This window comes from Chionomys nivalis, chromosome X, assembly GCF_950005125.1.
Source record: "Chionomys nivalis chromosome X, mChiNiv1.1, whole genome shotgun sequence".
Classification (NCBI taxonomy): domain Eukaryota; kingdom Metazoa; phylum Chordata; class Mammalia; order Rodentia; family Cricetidae; genus Chionomys; species Chionomys nivalis.
In genome coordinates this window covers 94,222,326-94,249,088 of record NC_080112.1, presented here as the reverse complement: position 1 = coordinate 94,249,088, position 26,763 = coordinate 94,222,326, and the positions used below count along the sequence as shown (strand labels likewise).

Below are 26,763 nucleotides of genomic sequence, written 5' to 3'. Positions count from 1 at the left end.
AGGGAATCCTAAATCCCAGAGCAGCAGAGGGGAATCACAAAATCTTGGCGATTTTAGGGCCAAAATACTTCCACTGGGTGACTTTCATAAACTGGACTGCAGGGGGCAGTGTGGTATGAGGAAATAAATTCTGAAGCAGCTAGCTTTAAACAGTATTGAAAGGCGAACAGGGTCTGCACAGGTCTGGAACAGCTCTCCTGAGTATAGATCATGGCTTCTAGTTTAGTGTTTTTATGCGATTCTTGAGTGTGCGAATGAGTGGGTCTCTGTTTCCTGTGATTTTTCCTGGACTCTTTTCCTTCTGTTTGTTTGTTTTGTCCAATTCCAAAGTGTTAGTTTTTGTTTTATCTTATTAGAGTATATTGCAACCCCTTCAAAGCCTATTTGGTTTCTAATGTGAGCCAGAAAGGGACTGTATATGGGGGGGGGACTGGGAGGAGTGGAGGGAAGGGAAACTGTAATCAGCATACATTATGTGAGAAAAAACTATTTTCAATAAAAGAAAAAGTAATTGGTGAAAAATGATTAAACAACACATTCTGAGGGAAAAAAACCAGGAAAACAGAAACAATGAAGGGCAGTCTCAGCTCTCAAGTGACTCTGAGCAAGAGGGACAAACCTGGATTCACTCGCTCACCTCACAGGGATGATGCCAGGTGACAAGTCTGAACAAGATGCTCTACAAAGAAAGGTGCCATGCTTCTTCCTAAACCTCCTAGCAAAACGCCATCTGATAGAAATATAACGTGAGCCAGTATGATACCGGCAGTTTCTTAGTAGCTGTTTTTTTAAAAATGAGAAAGAGATTTTAACAGTTATCCAAATCCAACAGAACCACGAGCTGTTTAAAATTACTCTTTCCATACGGGTGTTTTGAGATTCAGTTTGTATTTGCTTACAGTACAGCTCGTCTCATTTCAAGAGCTCCGTAGCCATATGGAGCTACAGATTATGACGTCACATAGGAAAGCTTTGTAAAGAATCTTCAATACAGTGCAATTTGGGCCTCAGAAGGAAGACTAGCAATAGTTGCTGCCACATTGCACATAGACAGAAAGCAATTCAGCCATTTGTCCAAGCCCCAGAGCTGGAGTTGAGTCTAAGGAGAGGGTGCTCTTTTCCTCCAACACCCCAGCTCACCCCCTTTCCCATTCACTAGCTGCAACGCTGATTAAAATCAAGGGAGTAGAACAAATGATTCTCTATGCCCCTTTGTTTTTGTGGGGTAACAGGAATCCCGAGGAAGCAATCTGTGCCACTGGTTCCCCAGGCTGCGCTTCCTGGTCGCGCGGTGAGACAGACTATTTCAAAGTACTACTGGCAAAGACTGGACTCCACAGTTATTCCCACTGTGCTAGCAAGTGGGGACAGGTCTTGCTGTCCCGGATTTAGTCACTTTCTCCCAGTCTCTAACAGCAATCCGTGAAAATATTGTCAGCTTCTTCAAACCACATTTTGTCATGGAAGAAAACAACCACCTGTAATGCAGTGTCCTCATTCCAGATCTTATACAGACAAGGCACCAGAAAACTGTATGTATTTATGATCATAGATTTCTGCCTTCTTAATTGAAATGAAATAATAACTGGTTAGCAAGTTCCCAGAATCCTTATTTTGAGAATTACTGAAGCATTTAGGATGAAATATGTTGATTATATGCTTCCGATGGACCATGGGCTGCTAACTGTGGAAGCAACGTAATGAGCACCCAGGAAGACCATTATGCCGTTGTCTTTCTATTTGTATGCATTTGAAATGTTCCACAGTAAAAAATAGAGCATGTTCATATTTTCCACTTCTCTCCATTTCCATTGCTATCACCATGAGCTGAGCGATTACCACCATCTTTTACCTGGGTTGCTATAATAACTTGTGCTTACTGCTCCAGATCCTCCCATCTGTCCCTCACCCAGCCAGTATGATTTCAATAATACAAGCCACGGATGGGGAGATGGAACGAAATTCTTGCAATGTTGCTGCAAGCAGCAGAGTGCAAGTTTCCAGAACTCACTTAAGAGATGGGAAGGCATGGTGACACCCTGTTATCCCAGCACTCAGAAGACAGAGGGCAGGATCCCGGGCACAGCCCTGGATTCTGCCGGAGACTCTGTCTCAGTAAATATTGTGAAGAGCAATCTAGGACAACATCCAGTGTCATCTCTGGGCTTCCACACACGTGCACATGCATGAATATGCACTTACATACAAAGGTCCACTCACACATACACAAACATAAGTACACACCATGCACATGTACACACACGCACACACACACACGTGCGCACACACACTCACAAATAGCTGCTCATGACAAATAAAAGCCACAATTGACTTCTGAAGCTGGCTCTGACCTGACTCCTATGTCTCTCAGTTTGTCCTTTCCTTTCCATTCGACTGCTTTATTTTGATTTTTGAGATAGGGTCTTGCTGTGTAGTCCATGCTAGCTGAGAACTCACGACGATCCTTCTGCCTCAGCCTCCTAGTTGGTAGGATTAGGGTTATATGCTACTCTGCAGACCTTGGCCACTCACCTGCTGCGCCTCTCATGTGCTGAGCTTTCTCAACTTCAGGGAGTTGGAACTTATGGTTCCCTCAGTCTCCAGGCAGTCTTTCTCACATTTACATGACTGATATTATCCAGGCCGCAGCTTACACAGAACTTCCTCAGAGAGGCTTTTGCTGACCATTCTCTCCCGAGTGGTTCCCCCACCTATACTCCACCACTGCATTCATCTTCCATCTTTTATATGTCACCATTGTATGGACTTTTTCTGGTTAGCTCAGTTCTCTTTGTGCTGCTAGGAACAGAAGCCAGGGCTTTGGGCATGCTAAGCCAACAGTGACCATTGAGCCACATCACAGCTCTTGAATTTGCTATTGATTCATGCTTTCTACATTCTTTATCACGTTTCCATTAGAAGGTAACCTCGAGGACAGAGAGGAACTCTTATTTAGGTCCTCTTACAGCCTCTGAGGTCAGCAGAAAATCTGGTACACAGAAGCCTTCCAAAAGCATTTGCTGAGCGTAAGAATCTAAGCCAGAAAGGCAGATAGGAAAGTAAAGATAGGGTTACTCAGAACAGATATTGTTTACTGACCACTTGCTAAGCTCCAGCTATGTACAAAGCTTTCTCTCATGTGTCTTATCTCATTTCATCTTCAGATATACTCTATCACTGCCCTCTTTTGTGGGCCAGGAGAACAAAAGTCAGAAATAGTAAGAAATTCTTGGCCCAGAAGGCAAGCCTAGATCTGATTTAACTCTGAAATTTGAGCATGGAGAGTCATGTTCAAAGTTGCATGAGGTCAAGAAACAAGAATATTTCCTTCAAGGCCCTCAGTAAAGACGACAGCATTCACAATAATAAGCATGGGTGGAGGTCTCCCTGTTAATCACACGGTGCATTTTATCCAATACGACCCAGGAATATATGTTTACCAAGTGAGAAGACTTACCGGGAACCCTGGAGGGCCACTCATGCCTGGGAACCCCTGAGGCCCTGGTTCACCCTGGAAAGTTAACCAAAGGCTAATGAGTAGCAGCAGGAAACAATGAACACGAATGCTAGAGGCTTCTTTGAAGTACTTGGGCTACCCAGTAGCGAACCAATAAGTATGAGTATTACGGCACAGGATAGTGGCGTAGATCGGTATGCTTGCCGTGATGTCTTAGTTTAGGAAGCCCCTTGGCCTATGGAAGGTCAATGACTAATACATAATCTCAAACACTCAGGTGAATTGGGACAGGAGAATGGATAGCTGTTTTATTTCTTGTGGAAGAAGCCACTTCGAACATATAGGCTATAAAGAAGAGAATTTTATCAATCAAAGTTTGGAAAGAGACACATAACATTTCTAATGTTTCTCTCCCTGTAGTGCAAATTTATCTTACAAAGGCCATGGAAAAGCTCCTCATGATTTAGGAGGGATTGGAGGTGCAGATAATCTTCTACATACTCTTAGATTGGTCCCAAATCAAGAATTTCCTCTAGACAAAGCTAGAGCAGTGGTTCTCAACCTGTGGGTCATAGACAACACTTTCACAGGGGTTGTGCGTCAGATTCATCATGATTCACAACAGTAGCAAAATTACAGCCATGCAGTAGCAATGAAATAATTTTCTGGCTGGGGGTCACCACAACCTGAACTGTATTAAAGGGTCACAGCATTAGGAAGCTTGAGAACCACTGAGCTAGAGGGAATGGAGCTGTCCATGAAGGCAATATTAAGGGAGGAGACTCTGAATGTTTCCATCTGGGCTCCTTCGTCATGGAAACAGAATCGCAAAATTCAAAGGAACCTAGGGAAGGAAGGGAATGCAGGCTCCTGCAAGCTATCAGCGCAGCTGAACGGAATGAAACTGTTGCCCCCCCCCCCGTGCTGTGAGACCACTCAGGACCTTTAAGTAAGCTCTCTACTACTGAATAAAGCTTGATGGGCAAATGACTTCTTCAAAATGATAATTCACAAAGGAAACATTTATACTCAATGTGTTTGGTGGACAACTTAAATACTGAGAGCTTTGGAGTTCATAGGGAAATAATTCAAGTATGCATTTTTTTAAAAAATTATTTGGCATATTAAAATTAGATGTGCAATTATCACATGTACTCACTCATAAGTGGTTTTTAAACATAAAGCAAAGAAAACCAGCCTACAATCCACAATCCCAGAGAACCTAGACAACAATGAGGACACTAAGAGAGACTTACATAGATCTAATCTACATGGGAAGTAGAAAAAGACAAGATCTCCTGAGTAAATTGGGAGCATGGGGACCTTGGGGGAGGGTTGAAGGGGGGAGGGAAGAGGCAGGGAGGGGAGCAGAGAAAAATGTAGAGTTCAATAAAAATCAATAAAAAAATTAAATGTGCAAGTCTGAGGCAGAAAAAGGCTTATATGAATACTCAGATACAGGTATACTCACACCTGCACACCAGAAAACCAACTCAGGAACAAAACAAAGAAGGCTTTGCCTTTCCTGCCAAAACCCATTACTCCTACTTTGGAATTGGCTCAGGTTAGTCTGATTATTAGACTTGAATTCTAGTATTAACAAGAAAGGGTCAGGTAATTTTCCCTATAATAAAGGTTTGCTACCTTGGAGCCTTTCTTTCCTTTGGGGAAACCCATGAATTCTAGTTCCCCAGTAGATGGAGGTGGTCCTGCAGGGCCAGGGAGGCCGACATCCCCCTGTAAAATCAAAGAGATATTGAACAAAGGATAGTTACACAGACCATTTTTTTGAAAAAGGTAAGCTAGTCTTCTGGTTGTAATCCACAAAAAAAAATTGTCCATTATTTTTTTCTTTTTACCCTTGCCAAGGAGAAAACCAAAGTTTCACTTATAAGGGATAAGAATTCTAAGCCCAAGAGTGAGTTTTGTGCTGTCACTGCAGAAGGAAAAAGCAAACGAGTGAGAGAAAACCAGATTCCCAGTTGCATGCTCATATACAAAAGGGCAGTGAGAAGACAGCCACAAGGGATTTGGGCAAGGGGAACAGCTACCTCTTGCCCACAGTGATAAGATTCTATTGGCCTTGTGCAACCTGTAGTCCATAGGTTGCATATGGCCTCATGCAGCCCAAGGTAGCTATGGGTGTGGCCCAACACAAAATTGTCAACTTTTAAAAAAAATTATAAGATTCTTTTCTGTGATTTTTCTCTTATGAAAATTGTGTCACAGTGTCAAAATGTTGGACATGTCTGATTGGTTCAAAGGTGGACAGGCAGGAAAGAAAAGGGACTAGTGAAGGAGACATGAAGTGGCACAGAAGAGCTAGGAAATATGTGTATGAGTGTTTGTGTGCATGTGTGCATTCATGCATGCAGGCAATAGAATATGCAAAATGCAGATAAATACCTAGGTGGAAAGAAAGCAAAGAATATATCTTAAGAGGGTATATTTGTAGACAGCATAGACTTATACATAGGAATCAGGGTGAATTTTTTTTTGAAAGAGAAGACTCCAAAAACCCATGTGTGTGGCATGTAGCTCTCAATGTATCCCATATGGGAACTGGATGAGATGGGAAGTGGCCATTTTCTAAGGTGGAAAACAAACCCATTTACAGAAGCATGCATATATTTGTAACCTAGAGACATTTCTTGGAGCGCGTGGGATGTAGACTGTATTTAGAGAATCTATTTACCTTGACTCCTTTTTCTCCTTGGAAACCTAACCCCATATTTCCCTGGGGCACAGGGGTGCAGGAAAGAAAAAAGAAAATCAATTACTAATAAGCTTCACCAACTTAAATTGGAATGTGTTATTTTTATTTTTTAACTACAAAACAGGTTTCAGCCAGTATCTTTGTGGGAAAAAAATTAGAGGACTTACTGGCAGGCTGGACATAAATACTCCCAAAGCATACTTACGTCTGGACCAGGAAGTCCAGCAGGGCCTGGGGGACCCTAGATTAACAAGTAATAAAAGAGTGAGCATTTCTTCATTACAGACAAAAACCCCCAACAAAACAAAACCATAGCCATGCAGGGATATGCTGGCTCCCAGGTTAATGCAAATTAGCTTTGCAATAGTGGTCTTCTAGCTCCATTTCTCATGATTTCTTTTAAAAAGATTTTTATTTTTAATTCTGTGTATATGTGTGTGCCTGAGTGTGGGTTTGTGCACAGAAGGGCAGTGCCTGCCTGCTGAGGCTAGAAGATGGTGATTGCATCTCATGGAGCTCCTGGTTGTTCTGAGTTACCCAGTGTTCATGCTAGGAACCAAACTTTGTCCTCTGCCAGAGTGGTATGTGCTCTTGACCATTGATCCATCGCTCCAGTACCCATCATTGTTTCTTTTATTCTTCTTTGAAATCTCCCAAACTGACCTGCTACTCCCATTCATGTGAAGGCAGTAAAAATAGCATGTTATTCCTCATAACATGCTAGGAATGTTTCAGTGTGACTTGGTGAAGTTCAGCCATAGTAGTAAGTAGAAGGATTTAGGCATTGAGAATGACCTGGGGATAAGGCCTTCCTGGAAGCAAAGAGGCCTAGCTATAGTCTTCCTTTATCAGTGATACTTAGTTTCAGTGTCAAAAAAACAGGTAGATACAGCTGTCCAAGGTGCAAGGCTGACAAGATTTTGAAGTATTCTTAGAATGGTGATGATAGAGGTTGGTTTGATTAATTAACAATGCATGGCATAATTAGGGAGCAAACAGCACAAGCAGATGTATCAAGTATCTGTCTTCTCTTGGCTATACCTCAGGTTGAGTTATACTAGCAAGCTTTGGGGGCACATCATGGATGGTCAGGGAAAGCAAAACAAAAACCTGGCCAGCAAGGCCAACAAATAACTTAGCAAGAGTATGTTTCAAAACTGGAGTGTGATATGTCTTTAATCCCAGCACTTAAGAGGCAGAAGCAGGTGGATATCTATTATTTCAAAGCCAGCCTGGTCTACAAAGTGAGTTCCAGGATAGCCAGGGTTATATAGTGAGGGCCTGTGTCTAAAAGAGAGAAAAGGGAGGGAGGAATAAAGAGAATGAACATGTTTCAGCATAATCTTCCAGAAATTGCTTTTGCCCTTCTGTAAGAGAGCCTATATTACATAGGTCTGTATTTAGTCCATGGCCTGGTGAAGAAAGGGAATACTGCAAATACACACTACACACTAGTCTAAAGTTGGTCTTACTTGTAAGCCTGGTGGTCCTATGGGTCCTGCATCTCCAGGAGATCCAGGGTATCCTGATAGACCCTGGAGACAGAAGTTTTTATCAAGGTCAAAAGGCATGGTAGCTTTTCACAAAACAAAACAACATATATGTCCACAAGAACTGTATGAGAGTTGCTACAGCATTTTTATTCATAATGGAAAATGCTGGAACTGTTCCAAGTAGTCACTGATACAGGGATTGATAAATGAAGTGTGACATACAAGAGAGAAAACCAGCAAATTTATTTATATATGGAACAATATGGATGACTCTCAAAAGCACTGTGGTAATGGGAGTTAGACCCAAATGTCTACATATGATATTATTCCCTATATATGACTCCCTAGGATTAGTAAAAACTGATCTATACTGAAGAATAATCACAACAAGAATTATTGTAAAATTAATTATACTTAGCTCTGTATTTGAATTGTTACTACTAAAGTTTTTTTAAAAGGAATGTTATATAGTATCAGATAAAACAGACTTCAAGGTTAATACTATTAACTAGATATAAAGATGGGGCATTTCATAATGAAAAAATGGGTCAATTCCAGAAGACATCATAGTATTATTTATATCTATACATAACAAGAGAGTTTCAACATACACAAAGTAAAACCTGATAAAAGTACAGGCAAAACAAGCCATGCAAAAAACATGTTATCACTAAAATTTTCAGTATTTCCCTCAGTAATTCATAGAACTTACAAAAACGGTCAGGTTACCAACTATCAAAACGCCATCAACGACATAGACATAGTAAATATTGCTTAAATCATTATAGTCACCAACTGCTGGATATATGTTGCCTGCAAGTTTTGGTCATAAACCCAACTTCAGCAAATTTCCCAGGATTAAACACAAGATAAGAGAAAGGTGGCTGGAAAGTAACCAAATACTTGGTAATGAAAAAACACTTCTAAATATTCCACGAGTCAAATGGAGACTAAAGTCACACGGAGAATTAGAAAATGTGTAGAAGTGAGTATCCCCACTGAAAGCCAGAGTGAAATGAGGAGAAAGGTGCTGTGGGGAAATGGAAGGCTCCGTTTCAGAGTGGTAGCAGGATGCAGGTGGGACATGCCCAAAAAAGGATGGACAGCCTAAGGGGAGGTCAAGGTATGGACAACTGGAAGGGAAAGAGAAATTAGAAGATTATCTAGAAATGAAGATGCCACGATCCACTCAACTACACAGAATAATTACAATGGTGTCCATCTTTAGGGTGGGACAGGGACAGGGTGATGCTCATGTTCTGTGACTTAATGGAATTCTGGATTGACAACCAGGAACAACCTTATTGATCACTAACCTGCTGTTTCGCTACCAAACATCCTGTTCTCAAAGCTAAGTCCTTTTTTGGCATCAATGTCTGTATTGACAGGTAAACACTGTATATCTGTGGGGAGGGGGCTGAATCCCTAAGAGAAACTGTGAAGCAAGCAGAGTGGTTATTATTATATGAATCTAATGAACGCACCTTTAAAGGCAATTTTGTTTAGCTCTGGGGTCCCTCTGTACCTTGATCCTTAGTTATCTTTGTTTTTTTTTTTGTGTGTATGTGGGCTTACATACTTCATATTTTTTATAAATATCCACTGCTAGCAAGTCTAAACTTCATCTATACTTCTCAGAAACGACATTATCTTTCATAGATATATATCTCCTACCAGAATTTTAGATACATAGTTCTTCCTTAAGGCCTTCTGGAATTCTTCTGACACATTCCTACCCTTACATTTTCACATCCTTTGTGGGAGGGACAGTGTCTAAATTGCCTGTGGGAACACTCCGAGCACTTGACTCCTAGTGGGTACCCTTTATGTACTGAAGACTAACAAAACAAAAGAAGAAAAGAGAGAACACATACAAGAAACCAGGGATGGTTTTTAGGCTTCCTCAAAAGGAAGCAGCAGCAATGTGGAATCTCAAGGAAACAGAAATTTCTTAGGAGTGCAACTTGTGGACTTTTCATCAATGTCCTAAAATGAATTTCTATATGCAATATCTTTAAAAGAAGTGTATATAAAACACTAAACACACAGAAGAACACTTAGTAGATGGTGGCAGAATGCAAGGCCCGGTGCCTTCCTAAGACATCAAGAGAATAAAGTGGGCTTCCTTATCCATTGTTTTCCTTTCCGGTTACTCCATCAATCCCAGTAAACAGGAAAAGTGGGAAAGTGCTTATGTTCAAGTCACCTTTCGATAGTCACCCATGCTATGTCTCAGCCTGCATTGTTCACCTCACTTCATCACATAGGCTTCGTGCTGTTCACATCTTCACAAGAAGAGAAATGCTACGTGCAGTACACTAAGTTCTTTTGAGAAGGAATTCAGGTTGTTGCTGGTGCGGGATCACACTAACAACTTTTATTACTTATCTTACTATAGTGTGCTATCGTTTATTAGCAATTGTTGCTAATATCTTACTGTGCTTAACTTATAATTTAACTCTATCATTGGTCTATGTACATAGGAAAAGTATGGTCTATATAGGGCTTAGAATTATCTATGGTTTCAGGCATCTGCTAGGGGCCTTGGAGAACATATCCCCTGCCAATAAGGAAGGGGTGCATCGGATCCCTGATCTAAAGTCTGAAGACTGCCTGTCTTAAAACTGAGATGGCCAGTTCATCTTCTCAGGATTTTCTGTCTGGAAAATGCAGGCAGTATGACTTGTCCTCTCTCAACACTCTGGATTTTCCTTGAGTAAGTTTCTGGAGACCTTTGGATACCACCAAGAAGAGGGAAAGGAAACCATTTGGGAGTTGACAAAGTACGTGCGGTTGGGGGGTGTTAACACAAGGAGCACGACTTACAGCAATTCCATCCAGTCCAGGCAGCCCAAGATCCCCCTGAGAAACAAAGAACAAACAGAAGAGATTAATCAATCAAGTCCACTGGGTTGCAGACAACCAACCTCAGATTCATGGGCACAGAAACACATCGCTGCAACTTGGGCCCCTGTCAAGGTCTGCTGTTTTAAAATGCATGACTTGGTTGCATCTAACCATTTGCTGTTTTCCTGTGAACATTCTGGACTCTAGAAAACAAATATTACAGCCTTGGCTGAACAAGATTTTCTATTTTACCTAGATTAATTAATTTTCACATTTGCTAGGAACTTATCAATTAGAAATGACTTCTGCAGGCTGGTGATTTCCTGCTCTTTTTGGAGGAAAGCAAAGCTACCTTCCCATGTGCCTCCATCCCCAGAGAATCTGTGCCTATATGTATACAATGCAAATCAGACATTTCAAGGGAAAATCAACAGAGCATACAGACTCTGATTACGTTTTAATTACTTTGCAGCATCTTAAGCCACTGTATGAATCTGTAATATAACCATCTTGTGGAAATTGCTGTGTTCCACTGGATCCAAGGTTTCTTTGATTTCTGCCAAAACCATTTAATCAATGTTTACTAAGACAATGGCTGTATTTTGACACCTGCTAGTCTTGCCCCACTTGGCTTATAGTAAAAACCTCTAAACTCCCTGTAGCATGGAAAGAATACTGCCTGAGGTTTTGTTCTTCAGAGATCTGGCCATCTGCCTCTGAGTAAGTCACATAGCCTTAGATTTTCAACTTGTAAAATGAGCAACATGAATCCAAGAACCACGAGGCCCTTGCCAACTTTAATGTTCTGTCTTCTGCTAAGGCACCCACAGTCAAGAACCCAAATCTCCCTGCTTCTTCTCTAGTTTTCCTGCTCTTTCATTCCCATCTTTGCTTTTACAGTCAGATTCCAACGGTCCTGGCCCTGTACCCAGATGGAAGACAGAAGAGTAGTGTTAATTATCTCAGTAACCTAGGTGTATTCTCCCCTCCAATTCTGGGCACACAATTTCCTATTTGCTACCTGGGCAGTGATGGGTTCTTCTCCCAATCTGGGGAGGAATACAGTCAATCATTTGGAACCAGGGTTTATTGAAACATCGCAAAACCCCCAATTAGTGCATAGAGAGAGCAAGCTTCAATAGAAGATTCCTGACAAGAGATCAAATTCTGATCAATTACAGAGAGAGTGGGCAAGTTTTTCTAGACATTCAGGGATTTAGAGAAGAGTGGGGCCAAGATGCTGGGGTTCTAGTCACAGGATGCTGGGTTGGTAGCCACACTAAACTGTGTAATGATCTGGATCCAAACCAAGGTGCATGGACATGAAGGACTTTAGAGGAAACAAGGAAGTGTCTGCCTCTAGAAAAGGTTTTGGCTTGTCAGGAACTAGAAAAAGACAAGATCTCCTGAGTAAATTGGGAGCATGGGGACCTTGGGGGAGGGTTGAAGGGGGAGGGAATAGGCAGGGAGGGAAGCAGAAAAAATTTTAGAGCTCAATAAAAATCAATTTTAAAAAAAGTAAAAAATTAAAAGGTTTTGGCTTGTCAAAGAAAATGATCTTTGACAACTGTTCGTCAATCTGTCTCTTATTCTTGGTGCAGATTCTGGAAGGCAAATCTCTTAGTTGCAAATGTTTCTGCTAATGTTCCCACTGCGAGAAAGCTTGGGAGCCCCCTTAAAGCAGCCAGGACGCTCCTTAAGAAGGGACATAGGTGCTAGCACTGAAAATGAATTGTTTTGAGGTGGGGCCCAGCCCCGGGGGAACCTCACTTCCCACCAACAGCTACCGGCATTAGGAGCTCTTACCTTCATTCCTATGATGCTGTCTTGAAAAGGAGCAGGTTCTCCTTTTGAACCTTTGAGACCAGGCAGCCCCTGGGTAAGACGTGAAAAACTTGTGAGAAATTTCTGTTTATACTCTGCGTACACACACACACACACACACACACACACACACACACAGAGAGAGAGAGAGAGAGAGAGAGAGAGAGAGAGAGAGAGAGAGAGAGAGAGAGAGAGTTGCTAGCAATATGAACTGATTATATAGAGGATCAGGCAATGAGAGCCTGAAGGTATGTTTATTGGGCTGGGAAAATATTGGCCATGTTAAGGGGCAAAACCCAGCTGATGCAGAGCTCATCTTGAGACTGTCTGCCTTTCTTCTATCTCTATCTCCAGGCTCTGTGAAGGGATGAGGGTTAGAAAGTAGCAGACTTTAGATCTAGTCAGAACACTGCTTTAAGGAAAGCTCTACCCCTTACAGGTTCTATATTACTGACAGGGTCTTGGTCTAGGTCAAAAGTCAACAAAAGGTGCTTTTGTGGACCAATATGTAGGCCGTTGGTCTAAAAGATAATCATGAAACCAATTTCATCCTGAGTTTCTACCACAAAAACTCAGCTTTGAACCTTTGGAGAGGCCGGTGTGCCTCATTATTATCATGAAAAACAGTCCAGTGTACCTGATTCCAGTCTTTCAGCCAGATTTTTTCCCTGTCTTAGTAGCAAATGCTGCCTCATATCTGATACCATTATGTCCCCCTTGGGGAAATAAATGAATGATTTTACATCTAAGGGGGAGTCAGGATTTATTGGAGGAGGGCCCACTTGTTCATCCCAGCTGCCGGGCTAGCTTAGCCCAGAAATAACCACACAGAAATTGTATTCATTAAAACACTGCTTGACCCATTAGCTCTAACTTCTTTTTTTTTTTAAAGATTTATTTATTTATTATGTGCAGTGTTCTGCCTGCATGCATACCTGCACCCCAGAAGAGGGCACTAGATCTCATTACAGATGGCTGTGAGCCACCATGTGGTTGCTGGGAATTGAACTCAGGACCTCTGGAAGAACAGTTAGTGCTTTTAACCGCTGAGCCATCTCTCCAGGTCCCTAGTTCTAACTTCTTATTGGCTAATTGTTATATTAATTTAACTCATTTCTATTAATCTGTATATTGCCATGTGACTGTGGCTTACCAGGTAAAATTCCCAGCATCTGTCTCCTGTGGCTCCGTGGCTGCTTCTCTCTGACTCTGCTGCCTTCTTCCTCCCAGAATTCCATTTAGTTTTCCTCACCTAGCTCTTTTCCCCTACAGTTCTGTTATAGGCCCAAAGCAGTTCCTTTATTAACCAATGAAAGCAACACATAGACAGAATAACCTCCTACACCAAGGATTGGTATTGGGGGTACACTTTGGAGATTAAATTGTTGATTGATGATGAATTCCTAAAGTTCAGGGACAACAAGGGCCTAGAAATACAAATTAGTTTCTTAGCATTGTCGGCTTCCCCTTACTCTTGTGGTTCCTATTCTTTTCCAAGAAGCTTTAAAGATGCTTAGTGAATGGATGTTCAGCAGGAGGTGAGGTTCAGCTTAATAAATACATACCCAAACTTCTGTTTCAGCTTAAGGCGATAGTTTAGGCAGGGGTTAGGTTTCCACTCTGGAGTTCTGTCATTCACAGGATGTCTGTTACCTCAAAATCTTTATTCCATTTCTTGGTGTGGAAGTCCTGCTTTGCTAGACTTGCATTATCTATTCTACCCCCCTCCCCTTTCTGTTGCCATGACAGTTTTCAGGAGCCTTTATGACTCATACAGCTTTCCCTATTACCTCCTGCTGTATGTTAGTTTGGTGTAGGGATCCTTCATGCCAGTTTGGAGCTTGTACTTTGTCTGTCTTCTGTGTTGCATTTTCACAAATATTCTCATACCTCACAACTTGGCCACTGAAGGCAATACCTGTAACTAGGAGATCTATCTAATTGGTGACATGATTTGTAGCTTAGAGAAAGTCTCATATCACAACTCTTATAGATTTAGGTTTTCCAATTTAGGTTAATAGTGAGTTTGAAATGTGTTCTTTTTCTTTTTCCATCCACTCCTAAATTACTTCTTGTAAAGGCATGATATCTACCATTTGCATGATATCTGTAAAGGGCATGATATCCGAATATCATAGCTCTATTTGAATTAATTAAATTAAACAAAACTGGAGACATGAGACCAAAAATTAGAATATTAAGCTTAGAACCCAGAATAATGATGTGGGGTGGAAAACAAATGAAATACAGCATTTCTTAACATCAGCATCACTGACACTGGACAAATTGATCTGTTGATGTTGCAGTATGTGTCCTATCCTGTGCCCTAGTTGTGACATCTAAAGTTATCAATACTAATTCAAATACTTCCCAAGAAGCAAAATCAGCCTGGTTAAGATTTACTGGTATAAACCAAGCTTGCCATGCCTCTAGGTTCTTGTTAATATGCTCATGATCACAAGGGCTTCCAGGCATATTTCAGTGCAACCTAATATTGGAACATGCCAAATAGCCCAAGTACATGTTTTAATTTGAAAGGTACTATAGCTATTATTTGTTTGTTTTTTAATAATCTTGACAATTCCAAAAGTATCATTAAAAAGTAACCTAAAGCCATGTAACATGGGCATCCTGCAACTGGCTGTTCATTTAGAATTTTGCTGTTGCTGTGCCACCAGTGGAAACTCTTGCATTGGACAAGGTGGCACAGTGACTGTCTGTAGAGACTTAATGAAGTTTCCAAGGAAACAAAAAGGAGGACTTTTGGAAGGGTATTTACATTAAGGTACAAGGATCTGGTAACATACCGGTGGTCCTAAAATCCCAGGGTAGCCATCAGGGCCTGGAAACCCAACAGTTCCTTGAGTTCCATTACAGCCATCTAGTCCAGGTGGACCTCTGGGACCTGGTTGTCCAGGGTGACCCTGTTCAAAAAGAAAAGAAGGGATCAAGTCAGGCACAGGACTGTCAGCTAATTCAAAAGACTCCACAATGAGAACAACCAAGTGCCCCGCTAAATTCTGGCTCCTTAGTTTTCTTATCTTCATCACGTATGTTCTCAAACTTTCCCTTTATACACAGATGTATGTTGCCAATCGCAGCTCAAGTTATCCCACTCAAAAAGACAACTGGTGCTTTAATAAGATCCAAGCTGCAACTAAAGGGCTCAAGTGTGGACAGATATGAAGTTAAGGCACCGTAACTTCACCTTCATTGAGTATAGAAAAGTACTAAAATGGGATTTAGCTGTCCGGCAGTTAAACTGCTATCAATAGAGAACTATCCCAAGGTTTCAGATTCCTCAGACCACACAGATCCTGGGATAACTTTCTGGGGAAGAAGAACAAGGGAGAATTAAGACAAAGGTGCCTTTTCTTTTCCTAGTTTTCTTTCCAGCCTAAGCCTCCAAAAGTGTACATACAGCTAGGAGACAAAAGTCTACATAGAGCTAGGAAACCTGTGTGGCATAGCCTATCCCCCCTACCAACAAAAGTACAGTTCCCAAAAACCTAGATAGCAGCAAACTTTATAATCCCATGCCTTTTCATATGTTTTCAGGCAACCATTGGGCATCTTAGACTACATCCCAAACAAATAAGGCAGGCTACTATACCAGAGAAAGGGTTAGTAACCATATTCTTGTAGAGAAAATGTGCCACAGAATTCCATCTCATTTTATATTCTTATTAGACTTGTAGAGAGTAAACAGACTACTAAAGTGATGGTTTCAACTTTGCAGGGGAAACATTCAGCAGACTTGAGTCGAGTCCTCAACTTCTTCCTGTCAGCTGGGATGGTTAGTGTCATTCCTGGCGAAGGGCCCCAGACCTGTGCTTTTGTTGACCTAACTTTTTGCAGGTTGAGGTTAGACCTTAAAACTAGCACAAATGTCCTTTTTCTGCTTCACAACTTGATGGGTAGATTCTGTCTTGTGTTAGATCGTAGTAACTTTAGTACACGAGTCTTTTCTTTGCTCTTTAAGCTAGTTTTTATGTCTTCACTGAAAATAAGTATTCTTTTTCTGTTTGTCACACCCGAATTGCCAGCATCACTAATCTGCTTTAGGGCCACCATTAAGTAAAATATAGAGCATATGAGCACAATACTGTGATACTGCTGTAAACATTGATCTGATAAAGATAGCTACTTAGTGACTAATAGGCTGCTAGAGAATATAGCATAAATATTCATGGATATGCTAGACAAGGGGATGATTTCCATCACAGGTAGGATGGAGTGGGCTGGCATTCGAGTTCATTATACCACTCAGAACAATGTGCAATTTAGAATTCATGAGTTATTTTCATGGATAATGAGGGACTACTGGTAATTTGAAAGATTCAGGTGGAACACATGACACATTTCCCTCAAATTATTAAATACACATTTTCCTATTGAAAGTATGTTCAAGGAAAAGTAGGAACCTACCTTTCATTGACCTGTCCAGATCATCTATTAAACTCATCTGCTTGCACCATGCCCAAAATACCAAATGCTACTGGTTTTTACTAGATTAGGACATTATGTACTCCAACTCTGAAACTTACTGAAATCAAATGGGCTATATGAAAATCCTAACTCCCCAGCTAAACCACTGCCCTGGTGGTGCATATGAGGAAGCGGAGAAGAGACAGAGCCTTAGCTGAAGCAATTATCTGACCCGTGATTGTGGCAAACAGAGTATAAGAGAGGCTTTTATAAGACTTGCTAAATTGTGGCTGAGCAGCTTTCCATAGAGGATATGCTTTGTGAACTTAATTCGTTCTGCTAACCAAGACCCAGCTTCAGTTCCCATGTAGAACTTTCATACAGAAAGTTAGAGTTGTTGTTGTTGCTTTTTTTTAATAGCCATATTTCCCTATAGTCTTAGTACCTGTTGAACAACAGCTTTATAATAAATAGCTCTGTAATGTTTCAGTATTAATGGCTTGGAGTCAGTTGTTCTATAATCCACTGTTGCTTCCCTTAATCCTGACATATCCTCTAAATATACTCTATTCAACTCTATTTAGTCGAGCTCTCTGGGTGGGGTACCCAATTTCCTAAGGGTTATCTTTCAGCTATGTAGCCGGAATAGTCTAGCTCAGTATCAAAGGTCTTCCTTACTCCTGGGCTGCTAAAACTTTTATCTAGACTCTTATCTTTTGGTATCCACATGTTATGGCTCTCTGGTTTTCTCATCGAAACTCCTAACACCTCTCACTGGTTGGGAAACTTGCTTACTCCTTCTCTACCTTAGTGAAATTCTCTGGAATTAACCTCTGACCATCGCCAACTCAGACTTATTGCCTCTTTTTCCCTCTGCTGATACAATGTGCGGTGAAAGTTTTGAGCAGTCAGACTTATAGGTTAATCCAGCCTTACTACTTCCCAGCTGGAGCACTCTATTTCTCCATTGGGAAACTGGTGGCAAACAATACATAACTTGTAGAGGGTTGTCAACATTAAAAACAACATTGTGCTATTCTTCACATCAATTGATATTAGGTTTACTAAGTAACAAAGGGGTAAATGGTTGATAAGTCCTGATCCAGGAAAGTTGTATAAGATAAGATATAGGGCAGAGTTCTACTTCTTCTTAATTCTCAGGACCACAGAATTTCTGGCACTGTGCCCTCCTTGGCTATGATGATTTTGCTGATGTGTGCCAGATTCTAAGGACATAGCTCTTTGAGGGGACCTCATGGTTTTATGTATCCACAAGGGAAAGGATCTGCTGTGCTCCAGATCCAGAAAAGTTGTGCTCCCTAGACCCAAGTCCAAAGGGAGAAATTCCTGTGTGATGGCGGTTATGTGTTCACTTTCAGGATATACATCTAGTGTGCTTCTTTAACAGGGAAAAGTTGGCGATTGACACCCTGGGAAAAGCTAAACCTCATTTCAAAGTACATCTTGAAGACTTCTGCTCTCAACTCATTTCAATAAATGTTTTACATATATTTTATAAATATGTGTCTGTGGCAGTGCCAACAGCCCTTACTCACAGCTGGGATATCTCAAAACCCTGAGTTGTACCATTCCCAATGCATTTTGTGCTGCTGTTGAATATCCTAGTAGGCAGGCAAGCTCTGTTTGCTCTCCACTGGCTGTTGGGCCCTTTGGTTCAATGAATCGGGTTATCATGCTGAAATTGTCTACATAATAGCAAAACATGGAATTTGGAGACCCAGTGACATGTTAATGGTCAACTATTGTCAGGAGGGGACTAGATCTGTGCAGTAGTCCGGGTTAGGAAGAGGTGTCAGAGAAGCTGTTGGCTTCTGTTGAATGGTTTAATACGTGCTGCTAAAAGATGAACAGATTGATTAGTGACACAAAGCCTGTAGGCTCTGTGTTTTTCTGTCTGAGGTAGCTCCAGCAGTCTGAGAACTCCAGCTTTTACTGATACTAGAAGTAGGAGTTCTTCCATTTTGTTAGGCTTACTGGGGCTCTTGGGCCTCAGGGTGGAACAGAAGACATTACCTGTACTTTTAAGGAGTTAGATGAAACTATCACACAAAACAATCAACACCAGGGGTCTGTATTCATCGTGGAACTAGAGTAGTGAATCACACGTCAAGGACTCCTGAGATCTTCTAGAGGGAAGGAAGAGGTAAGTACTGAACAAAAAGCTACTTCTTAGACAGTTGGGAGAGGGGAAAGTCAGAAACTAGAAAAATCAAAAGTCTAGAGGAAACACAGCCAACCCTTAGTCAAGGAAAAGGCAAGGAAGTGGGTGTGTCTTTGGGAGCAGCCAGCTCATTTGGAGAATTCTGGGGAGCTGTAACTCTTTCTCCTAAGCAATGAAACCATAAAAAGGAGTGATCAATACCTGCACTGGTCATAAGGTGGAGGCATAAGTGGCCAGCTGGACTTGAGGACCAGTTCCAGCATACATTTAGAGATAGCCTAGGCAGCACAAGATTCTGTTAACTTCTTCTCAGTTCTAGCTCAAAAGAGAGATCGGGGTGGGGAGGATAGTAACATTGCAAGTTCCAGTCACCTGTGCAAGGCTACCCTCTGGTTTAGCAGTTATATTCATTTCCTGAGCCTGGAAGATGTACTCTGAGCAGGGATTCTGCCCTGTGCAGCCATAGGTACACAGCCATAAGAAAATGTAGGTGCATGTCAAAAAAACAATGGCTATCCCTGTTCACTTAATTTTCCAATTGAACTATTTCTGGACATTTTCTAGACACTGAAGTTGAATAAAATGCAGATGGGTGATGTGATTTAAGCCAGAATTACAAATAAACTGAGTCTTGCAGTCTCCAGATCTACAAATGTCTACTAGACTTGAGAGAGAAATAGATCAGATAATAGTATCTATGAAGGCAAAACCATATCCTTCCTGTATATCCTCAGGGGAGGGTATGAGCACATAGCAGATCTTCAAGACATTATTGCCTAGAGATTGGAACAAAGAGATCTGAAACACCTTTGGTGATATCAGAAGGTTGTATAGCATAACATAAGACAATGGGTAGTCTAGCATTTCCCCAATAGTGTTTTGATATGGTTCAAAGAACCTCTCAGGGGTTGTTAGAAGGATAAGGGCAAGCTTTCCTCTTCTTTATTGTGTAGTCCAAGTGTCCATACCCTTTCTGGTCTCTTCGATAAGACTGAAAAGCCTTCCAGACAAACATGGCCAAGGTTATGTTTTAAATGTAGAAGAAAAGGCGATATGGACAAAACTAGAAAGTGATAGCCAGTAAGGGCCAAGTGTTATATTTTGGTGGACTGGCATCATGGAATCAGAATCAGTGCATTAAGTGGGAATACAGGATACAAATGGGAAATCTAAGAGGTTGGACTGGGTGGGATGGGGAAAGGGACTGTTTACAAGCTTCAAATCTACCACTTATGTCTGTAAAAGTAAACAAACAAGCAAACAATAACAACAACAACAAAAACCTGAAGGAACATTCCTCTTGAAAGGAAATGAATGAGCCTGATGAGAACCAATTACTGAAATAAAATGATCAAGTTATCACTAAGGAATTTTCTATCATAATTTGTGCACCTTATTGCTTTCCTGTAATGAGTACACGCATGTTCTTAAATGCCTCTGCAAACTCAGAGGCAACCCCTCTACATCTAGATGAAGCTCCCTTCAGCGCCCTCTTTGTATTTATTTTCTTACTTAGGTTAAGGCATAGCCATATTCGTATGGATGATTTGCCACTACTCTTCTTAAATCATCTGATTAATAGCTGCCAGAACTATTGAGTTGAAGGCTAAATGTGTGGGACTCCTGCCTTTCACACCTCACCACACTTACTGCAGTGCATGGCTCTGAGCATGCTCTCACAGGACACAATGTATCTAAGGAAAAAGTACTTGAGCTAGGAGGCAGAACCTAGAAGGTGATATTAATGTTGTTGCTTCAGAAGATTGTACGAGTGGACTATGGGTGGGTGCGGGTAGGAACATGAGTGATCAGGTTGGGGGGAGGAGGGGAGAAGTACTGAAAGAGACTACTGGAAAGGGGAGCCATTTCAGGGTTATACAGAAACCTGGCACAAGGAAAACTCCCAGGAGTCTCCAAGGATGACCCCAGCTAAGACTCCTAGCAATAGCGGTGGATAGGTAGCCTCAACTGGTCATCTGTAACTTCCAGTGATGGGATTGGAAAACCAACCCAGCCACATAACCTTCGACCTACAGTCTGTCCTGCCTAAGGAATGTGCTGAGGTAAGGATGGCCTAGGGATTGAGAGAGTGGTCAACCAATGACCAGTCTAGCCTAAAACCTGTGCAAGGAGAGTAAGCCCATGTCTGATGTAGGTGGGTCTTCTTTCTATCTGTTGCTTTCATTGGTTAATTAATAAAAAAAACTGCTTAGCCTGATAGGGCAGAATTTAGATAGGCGGAGTAGACCGAACAGAATTCTGGGAAGAAGGGAAGTTAGACAGACACTATAGCTCTCCTCTCCAAGATAGATGCAGGTTAAGATCGTTCCTGGTAAACCAACACCTCGTGGTGCTACACAGATTATTAGAAATGGGTTAATCAAGATGTGAGAATTAACAGAAAAACCCTGTCTCAAAAAACCAAAAAAAAAAAAAAAATAAAAAATAAAGTGAGAATTAGCCAATAAGAGGCTAGAGATAATGGGCCAAGCAGTGTTTAAAAGAATACAGATTCCGTGTTGTTATTTTGGGTAAAGCTACCCGTGCGGGAGCTAGGTGGTGGGAAACAGCCCGCAGCTCCTTCTAGACATGTTTGACACTGCCCAGAGCACCATGACTCACAGGCTACATGACCCAGAGACCTAAGATAGAACCAAATACGAGTGGAGGAAAAATATATCGATTTAATGATGTCTAACGTTATTCTGCTATACACATAGATTAGTGCCTAGCTTAATGGTCACCAGAGAGGCTTCATCCAGAAACTGATGGAAACAGAGACCCACAGGCTAACGTTAGGCCAAATTCTGGGAATCCTGCAGAAGAGGGGAGGAAGGGTTGAAGGAGTCAGAGGGGTCAAGGATACCACAAGAAAACTCATAGAATACACTAACCTGGGCTCACAGGGGCTCACAGAGACTGAACCCACAATCAGGGAGCCTGCATGGTACTGACCTGAGCACTCTGCACATATGCTACAGTTGTGTAGCTTTGTCCTCTTGTGAGATCCTAACAGTAGAAACAGGGGCTGTCTCTGACTCTTTGCTGGATTTTGGTATCCTACTCCTCATACTGGATTGTCTTGCCCAAGCTTAACACATGGGGAGCTGTTTAGTCTTAATGCAACTTAATATACCATGTTTTGTTGATATTCATGGGAAACCTGCCCTTTCCTGAACAGAAATGGAGGAGGAGCAGATTGGGGGGGGGGGAGATGAGAACAGAGGAAGGTGAGAGGAGGGAAGGGAAACAGCGACTGAGATGTAAAATAAATACATTTTTTTTAAAAAAAGTTGCTTTAGTGCACAAACTCACCGGAATCCCATTGATGCCAACAAAGCCAGGAATTCCCATGGGACCCTGAAGAAAGGAGAAGGAAGAGAAATGTGTGAGACAATACAATCAATGTCTCTTGGATTTAATATGTTTGCTGATGGGATTCGATGAGTTAAGTTGATGTTTTACATCTCCTTCCTCATGCTGTGTTGCCATAGACCCCAGGCTGAAGGGATTGATCTAAGGTCTTGATCACGCTTGTGTTCTGAGACCAGTTCTTGTGTTAAACAGGATAGTAGAAACTAAAAACTAATGCTCAATATTACAAGTAACCTTTACATTTGGGTTATAAACAGAAAGGTTTTGACTAATCTAACAAAAAATTTCTTCTCCTTCTGCTCCTTCAGATAAGCGTCCTAGGTTAGACAACCCTTCTTATCAGAGGACACGTGTAATTCTTGCTTATCCATGGATGACAGTTTCAGTGCAGGCCAGGCCACTGACTTAAGCAAACAAGCCAATCACACGTTCATTCAAGAACCAGGGCACCACACTGTCTTGATGATAAAGCCTGTCATCTGTCACTCTGTTAAGTACAAGTGTGTGGCATTACATGCTGTGCAAATAATCCCTTCCCTAAGATGTGAATATAAATGATTTGTGGGTTTCCATCCATGCCATCCATGAGTAGGAAACTGCCATCAGCCTCTTGTGTCCAGATGAATGTTAGAGCTTCAGCTACTCTTAAAGTTACTTTGGCAATCCCTTTCCCACAATAAGAAATTAATAGGAGGTGATGAAAATACAGAGGGTCTAAATGGAGTCTCTAAATTCAATAAGCCAGTCACCATGTTATTACCATGTGTGTTTATTTGTAATGTATTCCCTTATATTTGTGGACCAGAATGCTTTTAAGTCTTCTGAGTTCTTGCTTGCTAGTCGCATCCATTGATGTTTGATCTCTACTGAGCAGCTGATCACTCTCTCTACCTGAGCCCAGCTCAAGCCCACATAACTTGATGAGTGCACCAACTTTGCAAGCAACAAATATGTTGACTTGATACAGAGAGTCTCCAGAAATGGTTTTCTCCACCACTATTACTCACTCCATTATATTTCTCTTTCTTTCTTTTCCTTTGAGATGGACTTTTTTTTTTTTTTTCGCTTGGCTGTTTTTGTAGGTAAGGCTGTTCCTCTGATCTTGTGGCAATCCTCCTGCTTCCGCCTCTTTTTTTAAGATAGGTTTTTTCTTTTTTTTACTGTTTTTTTTATTGAGCTCTACATTTTTCTCTGCTCCCCTTCCTGTTTCTCCCCTTCCCTTAAATCCTCTCCCAAGGTCCCCACGGTCCCAATTTACTCAGGAGATCTTGCCTTTTTTCTACTACCCATGTAGATTAGATCCATGTATGTCTCTCTTAGTGTCCTCATTGTTGTCTAAGTTCTCTGAGATTGTGGTTTGTAGGCTGGTTTTCTTTGCATTATGTTTAAAAATTACTGATGAGTGAGTACATGTGATAACTGTCTTTCTGTGTCTGGGTTACCTCACTTAATATGACGTTTTCTAGATCAATCCATTTGCCCGAAAATTTCAAGATGTCATTATTTTTTTCTGCTGTGTAATTTTTTTCTCCATTGTGTAAATGCATCACGTTTTCCTTATCCATTCTTCAGTCAAGGGACATTTAGGGTGTTTCCAGGTTCTGGCTATGAGAAACAATGCTGATATGAACATAGTTGAGCACATGACATTGTGGCATGATTGAGCATCCTTTGGATATATATCCAAAAGTGGTATTGCTGGGTCTTGAGGTAGTTTGTTTCTTAATTTTTTTGAGAAATCATCACACTGATTTCCAAAGTGACTGTACCAGTTTGCACTCCCACCAGCAATGCAGAAGTGTTCCCTTTACCCCACAACCTCTCCAGCATAAATTGTCATCAGTGGTTTTGATCTTGGACATTCTTACAGGTGTAAGATGGTATCTCAGAGTTGTTTTGATTTGCATTTCTCTGATGGCTAAGGATGTTGAGCATTTCCTTAAGTGTCTTTCAACCATTTTAGGTTCATCTTTTGAGAGTTGTCTGTTTAGGTCTATACCCCATTTTTTAAAAAACTGGATTATTTGTTCCTTGAACTCAAGACCAATTTCTTGAGTTCTTTGTATATTTTGGAGATCATCTCTCTGTCCGATTTGGGGTTGGTAAAGATGTTTTTCCATACTGTAGGTTGTCATTTTGTCTTGTTGACTGTGTCCTTTGCTTTACAGAAGCTTCTCAGTTTCAGGAGGTCCCATTTATTTATCGTTTCTCTCAATGTCTGTGCTACTGGAGTTATATTCATGAAGTAATCTCCTGAGTCAATGTGTTCAAGTATACTTCCCACTTTCTCTTCTATGAGGTTCACTGTGGTTGGTTTTATGTTGAGGTCTTTGATCCATTTGGGCTTGAGCTTTGTGCACGGTGATAAATATAGATTTATTTTCATTCTTCTACATGTTGATATCCAGATATGCCAGCATCATTTGTTGAATATGCTTCTCTCTTTCTCATATATATATTTCTTTGTCAAAAATCAGGTGTTTGTAGGTGATTGGTATCCAGGTCTTTGATTGGATTCCATTGGTCCTCCTGTCTGTTCTTATGCCAATACCAGACTGTTTTCAATACTGTAGCTCTGTAGTAGAGTTTGAAGTCAGAGATTGTGATGCCTCCAGAAGTTCCTTTATTGTACAGGATTGTTTTGGCTATCCTGGATTTTTTGCTTTTCCATATGAAGTTGAATATTGTTCTTTTGAGGTCTGTGAAGAATTTTGCTGGGATTTTGCTGGGCGTTGCATTGAATCTGTAGATTGCTTTTGGTAAGATTGCCATTTTTTACTAAGGGAGATCTTTCCATTTTCTGGTGTCTTCTTCAGTTTCTTTCTTCAAAGATTTAAAGTTCTTGTAATACAGTTCTTCCACTTGTTTGGATAAAGTTATTCCAAGATACCTTATGTTATTTGTGGCTATTGTGAAGGGTGATGTTTCTCTGATTTCTTTCTCAGCCCATTTATGAACTGTATAACGAAGAGCTAATGATTTTTTTTATTTAATCTCATATCCTGCTACATTACTGAAGGTGTTTATGAGTTGTAGAAGTTCTTTGGTAGAATTTTGGGGGTCACTTAGGTAAACTATCATATCATCAGCAAGTAGTGAGAGTTTGACTTCTTCTTTTCCTATTTGTATTCCCTTGATCTCCTTTTGTTGTCTTATTGAATAGATATGGAGAGAGTGGACAACCTTTTTCTTTTCCTGATTTCAGTGGGATCGCTTTGAGTTTCTCTCCATTTAGTTTGATGTTGGTTGTTGTCTTGCTGTAGCTTGCCTTTATTATGTTTAGGTCTGTTTCTTGTATCCCTGCTCTCTCTAAGACCTTTAGCGTTAAGGGATGCTGTATTTTGTTGAAGGCTTTCTCAGCATCTAATGAGATAATCATGTGGTTTTATTTTCAGTTTGTTTATATGGTGAATTACATTGACAGATTTTCATATGTTCAACCATCCCTGTGTCTCTGGGATGAAGTCTATTTGGTCATGGTGAATGATTTTTCTGATGTGTTTTTGGATTCAGTTTGCCAGTATTTTATTTAGCATTTTTGCATCATTGTTCATGCGGGAGATTGGTCTGTAATTCTCTTTCTTAGTAATAATGTCTTTGTGTGGTTTGGGTATCAGGGTAATTGTAGCCTTGTAAAAAGAGTTTGGCAATGTTCCTCCTGTTTTTATTATGTGGTTCAATTTGAGGTGCATTGGTATTAGTTCTTCTTTGAAAATCTTGTAGAATTCTGCACTAAAACCATCTGGAACTGGGCTTTTTTGAGAAGGTTCCATGAGGTGCTGAGAAGAATGTGTATTCTTTCATGTTGGATGCAATGTTCTATATATGTCTATTAAGTCCATTTGCGTCATAACATCTCTTAGTTCCTTTATTTCTATGTTCAGTTTCTATCTGGAAGACCTGTCTAGTGGTGAGAATAGGGTGTTAAAGTCTCCCACTATTAGTGTGTGGGTTTTTATGTGTGACTTAAGCTTTAGTAGTGTTTCTTTTACATATGAAGATGCCCTTGTATTTGGGGCATAGATGTTCAGTGTTGAGGTTTCCTCTTGATGGATTTATTTCTGTGACAAATATGATATGTCCTTCTTTGTCTCTTATAATTGATTTTAGTTTGAAGTCTGTTTTGTTAGATATTAGGATAGCTACACCAGCTTGTTTCTTAGGTCCATTTGATTGGAATTTTTTTCACAACTGCTTACCCTGAGACAATGTCTGTCTTTGAAGTTGAGATGTATTTCTTGTATGCAGAAGAAGGATGAATTCTGTTTTCATATTCAATCTGTTATCCTGTATCTTTTTATAGGTGAGTTGAATCCATTTATATTAAGGCATATTAATGACCAGTGATTGTAGTTCCTGTTATTTTGGTTTTTGTTGTTGGTTATGTTATTGTGTTTTTCCCTTCTTTGGGATTTGTTGCTGTGTCTGTGTCTATTGTCTG

At 40.8% G+C, this 26,763-nt stretch overlaps 1 protein-coding gene across 1 annotated transcript in view; it reads right to left on the bottom strand.

Moving 5' to 3' along the window:
• The window catches only part of Col4a6 (collagen type IV alpha 6 chain), a 315,976-nt gene that overhangs the window by 44,135 nt on the left and 245,078 nt on the right, over positions 1–26,763 (bottom strand). The window contains exons 5-13 of the mRNA XM_057759972.1: positions 22,263–22,307; positions 15,145–15,261; positions 12,320–12,388; positions 10,493–10,528; positions 7,646–7,708; positions 6,379–6,414; positions 6,153–6,194; positions 5,102–5,194; positions 3,458–3,511 (exon numbers count right to left, since the gene is read on the bottom strand). Of these exons, the coding sequence (XP_057615955.1) occupies positions 3,458–3,511; positions 5,102–5,194; positions 6,153–6,194; positions 6,379–6,414; positions 7,646–7,708; positions 10,493–10,528; positions 12,320–12,388; positions 15,145–15,261; positions 22,263–22,307 (555 nt within the window). The remainder of the gene's footprint in view (positions 1–3,457; positions 3,512–5,101; positions 5,195–6,152; positions 6,195–6,378; positions 6,415–7,645; positions 7,709–10,492; positions 10,529–12,319; positions 12,389–15,144; positions 15,262–22,262; positions 22,308–26,763) is intronic.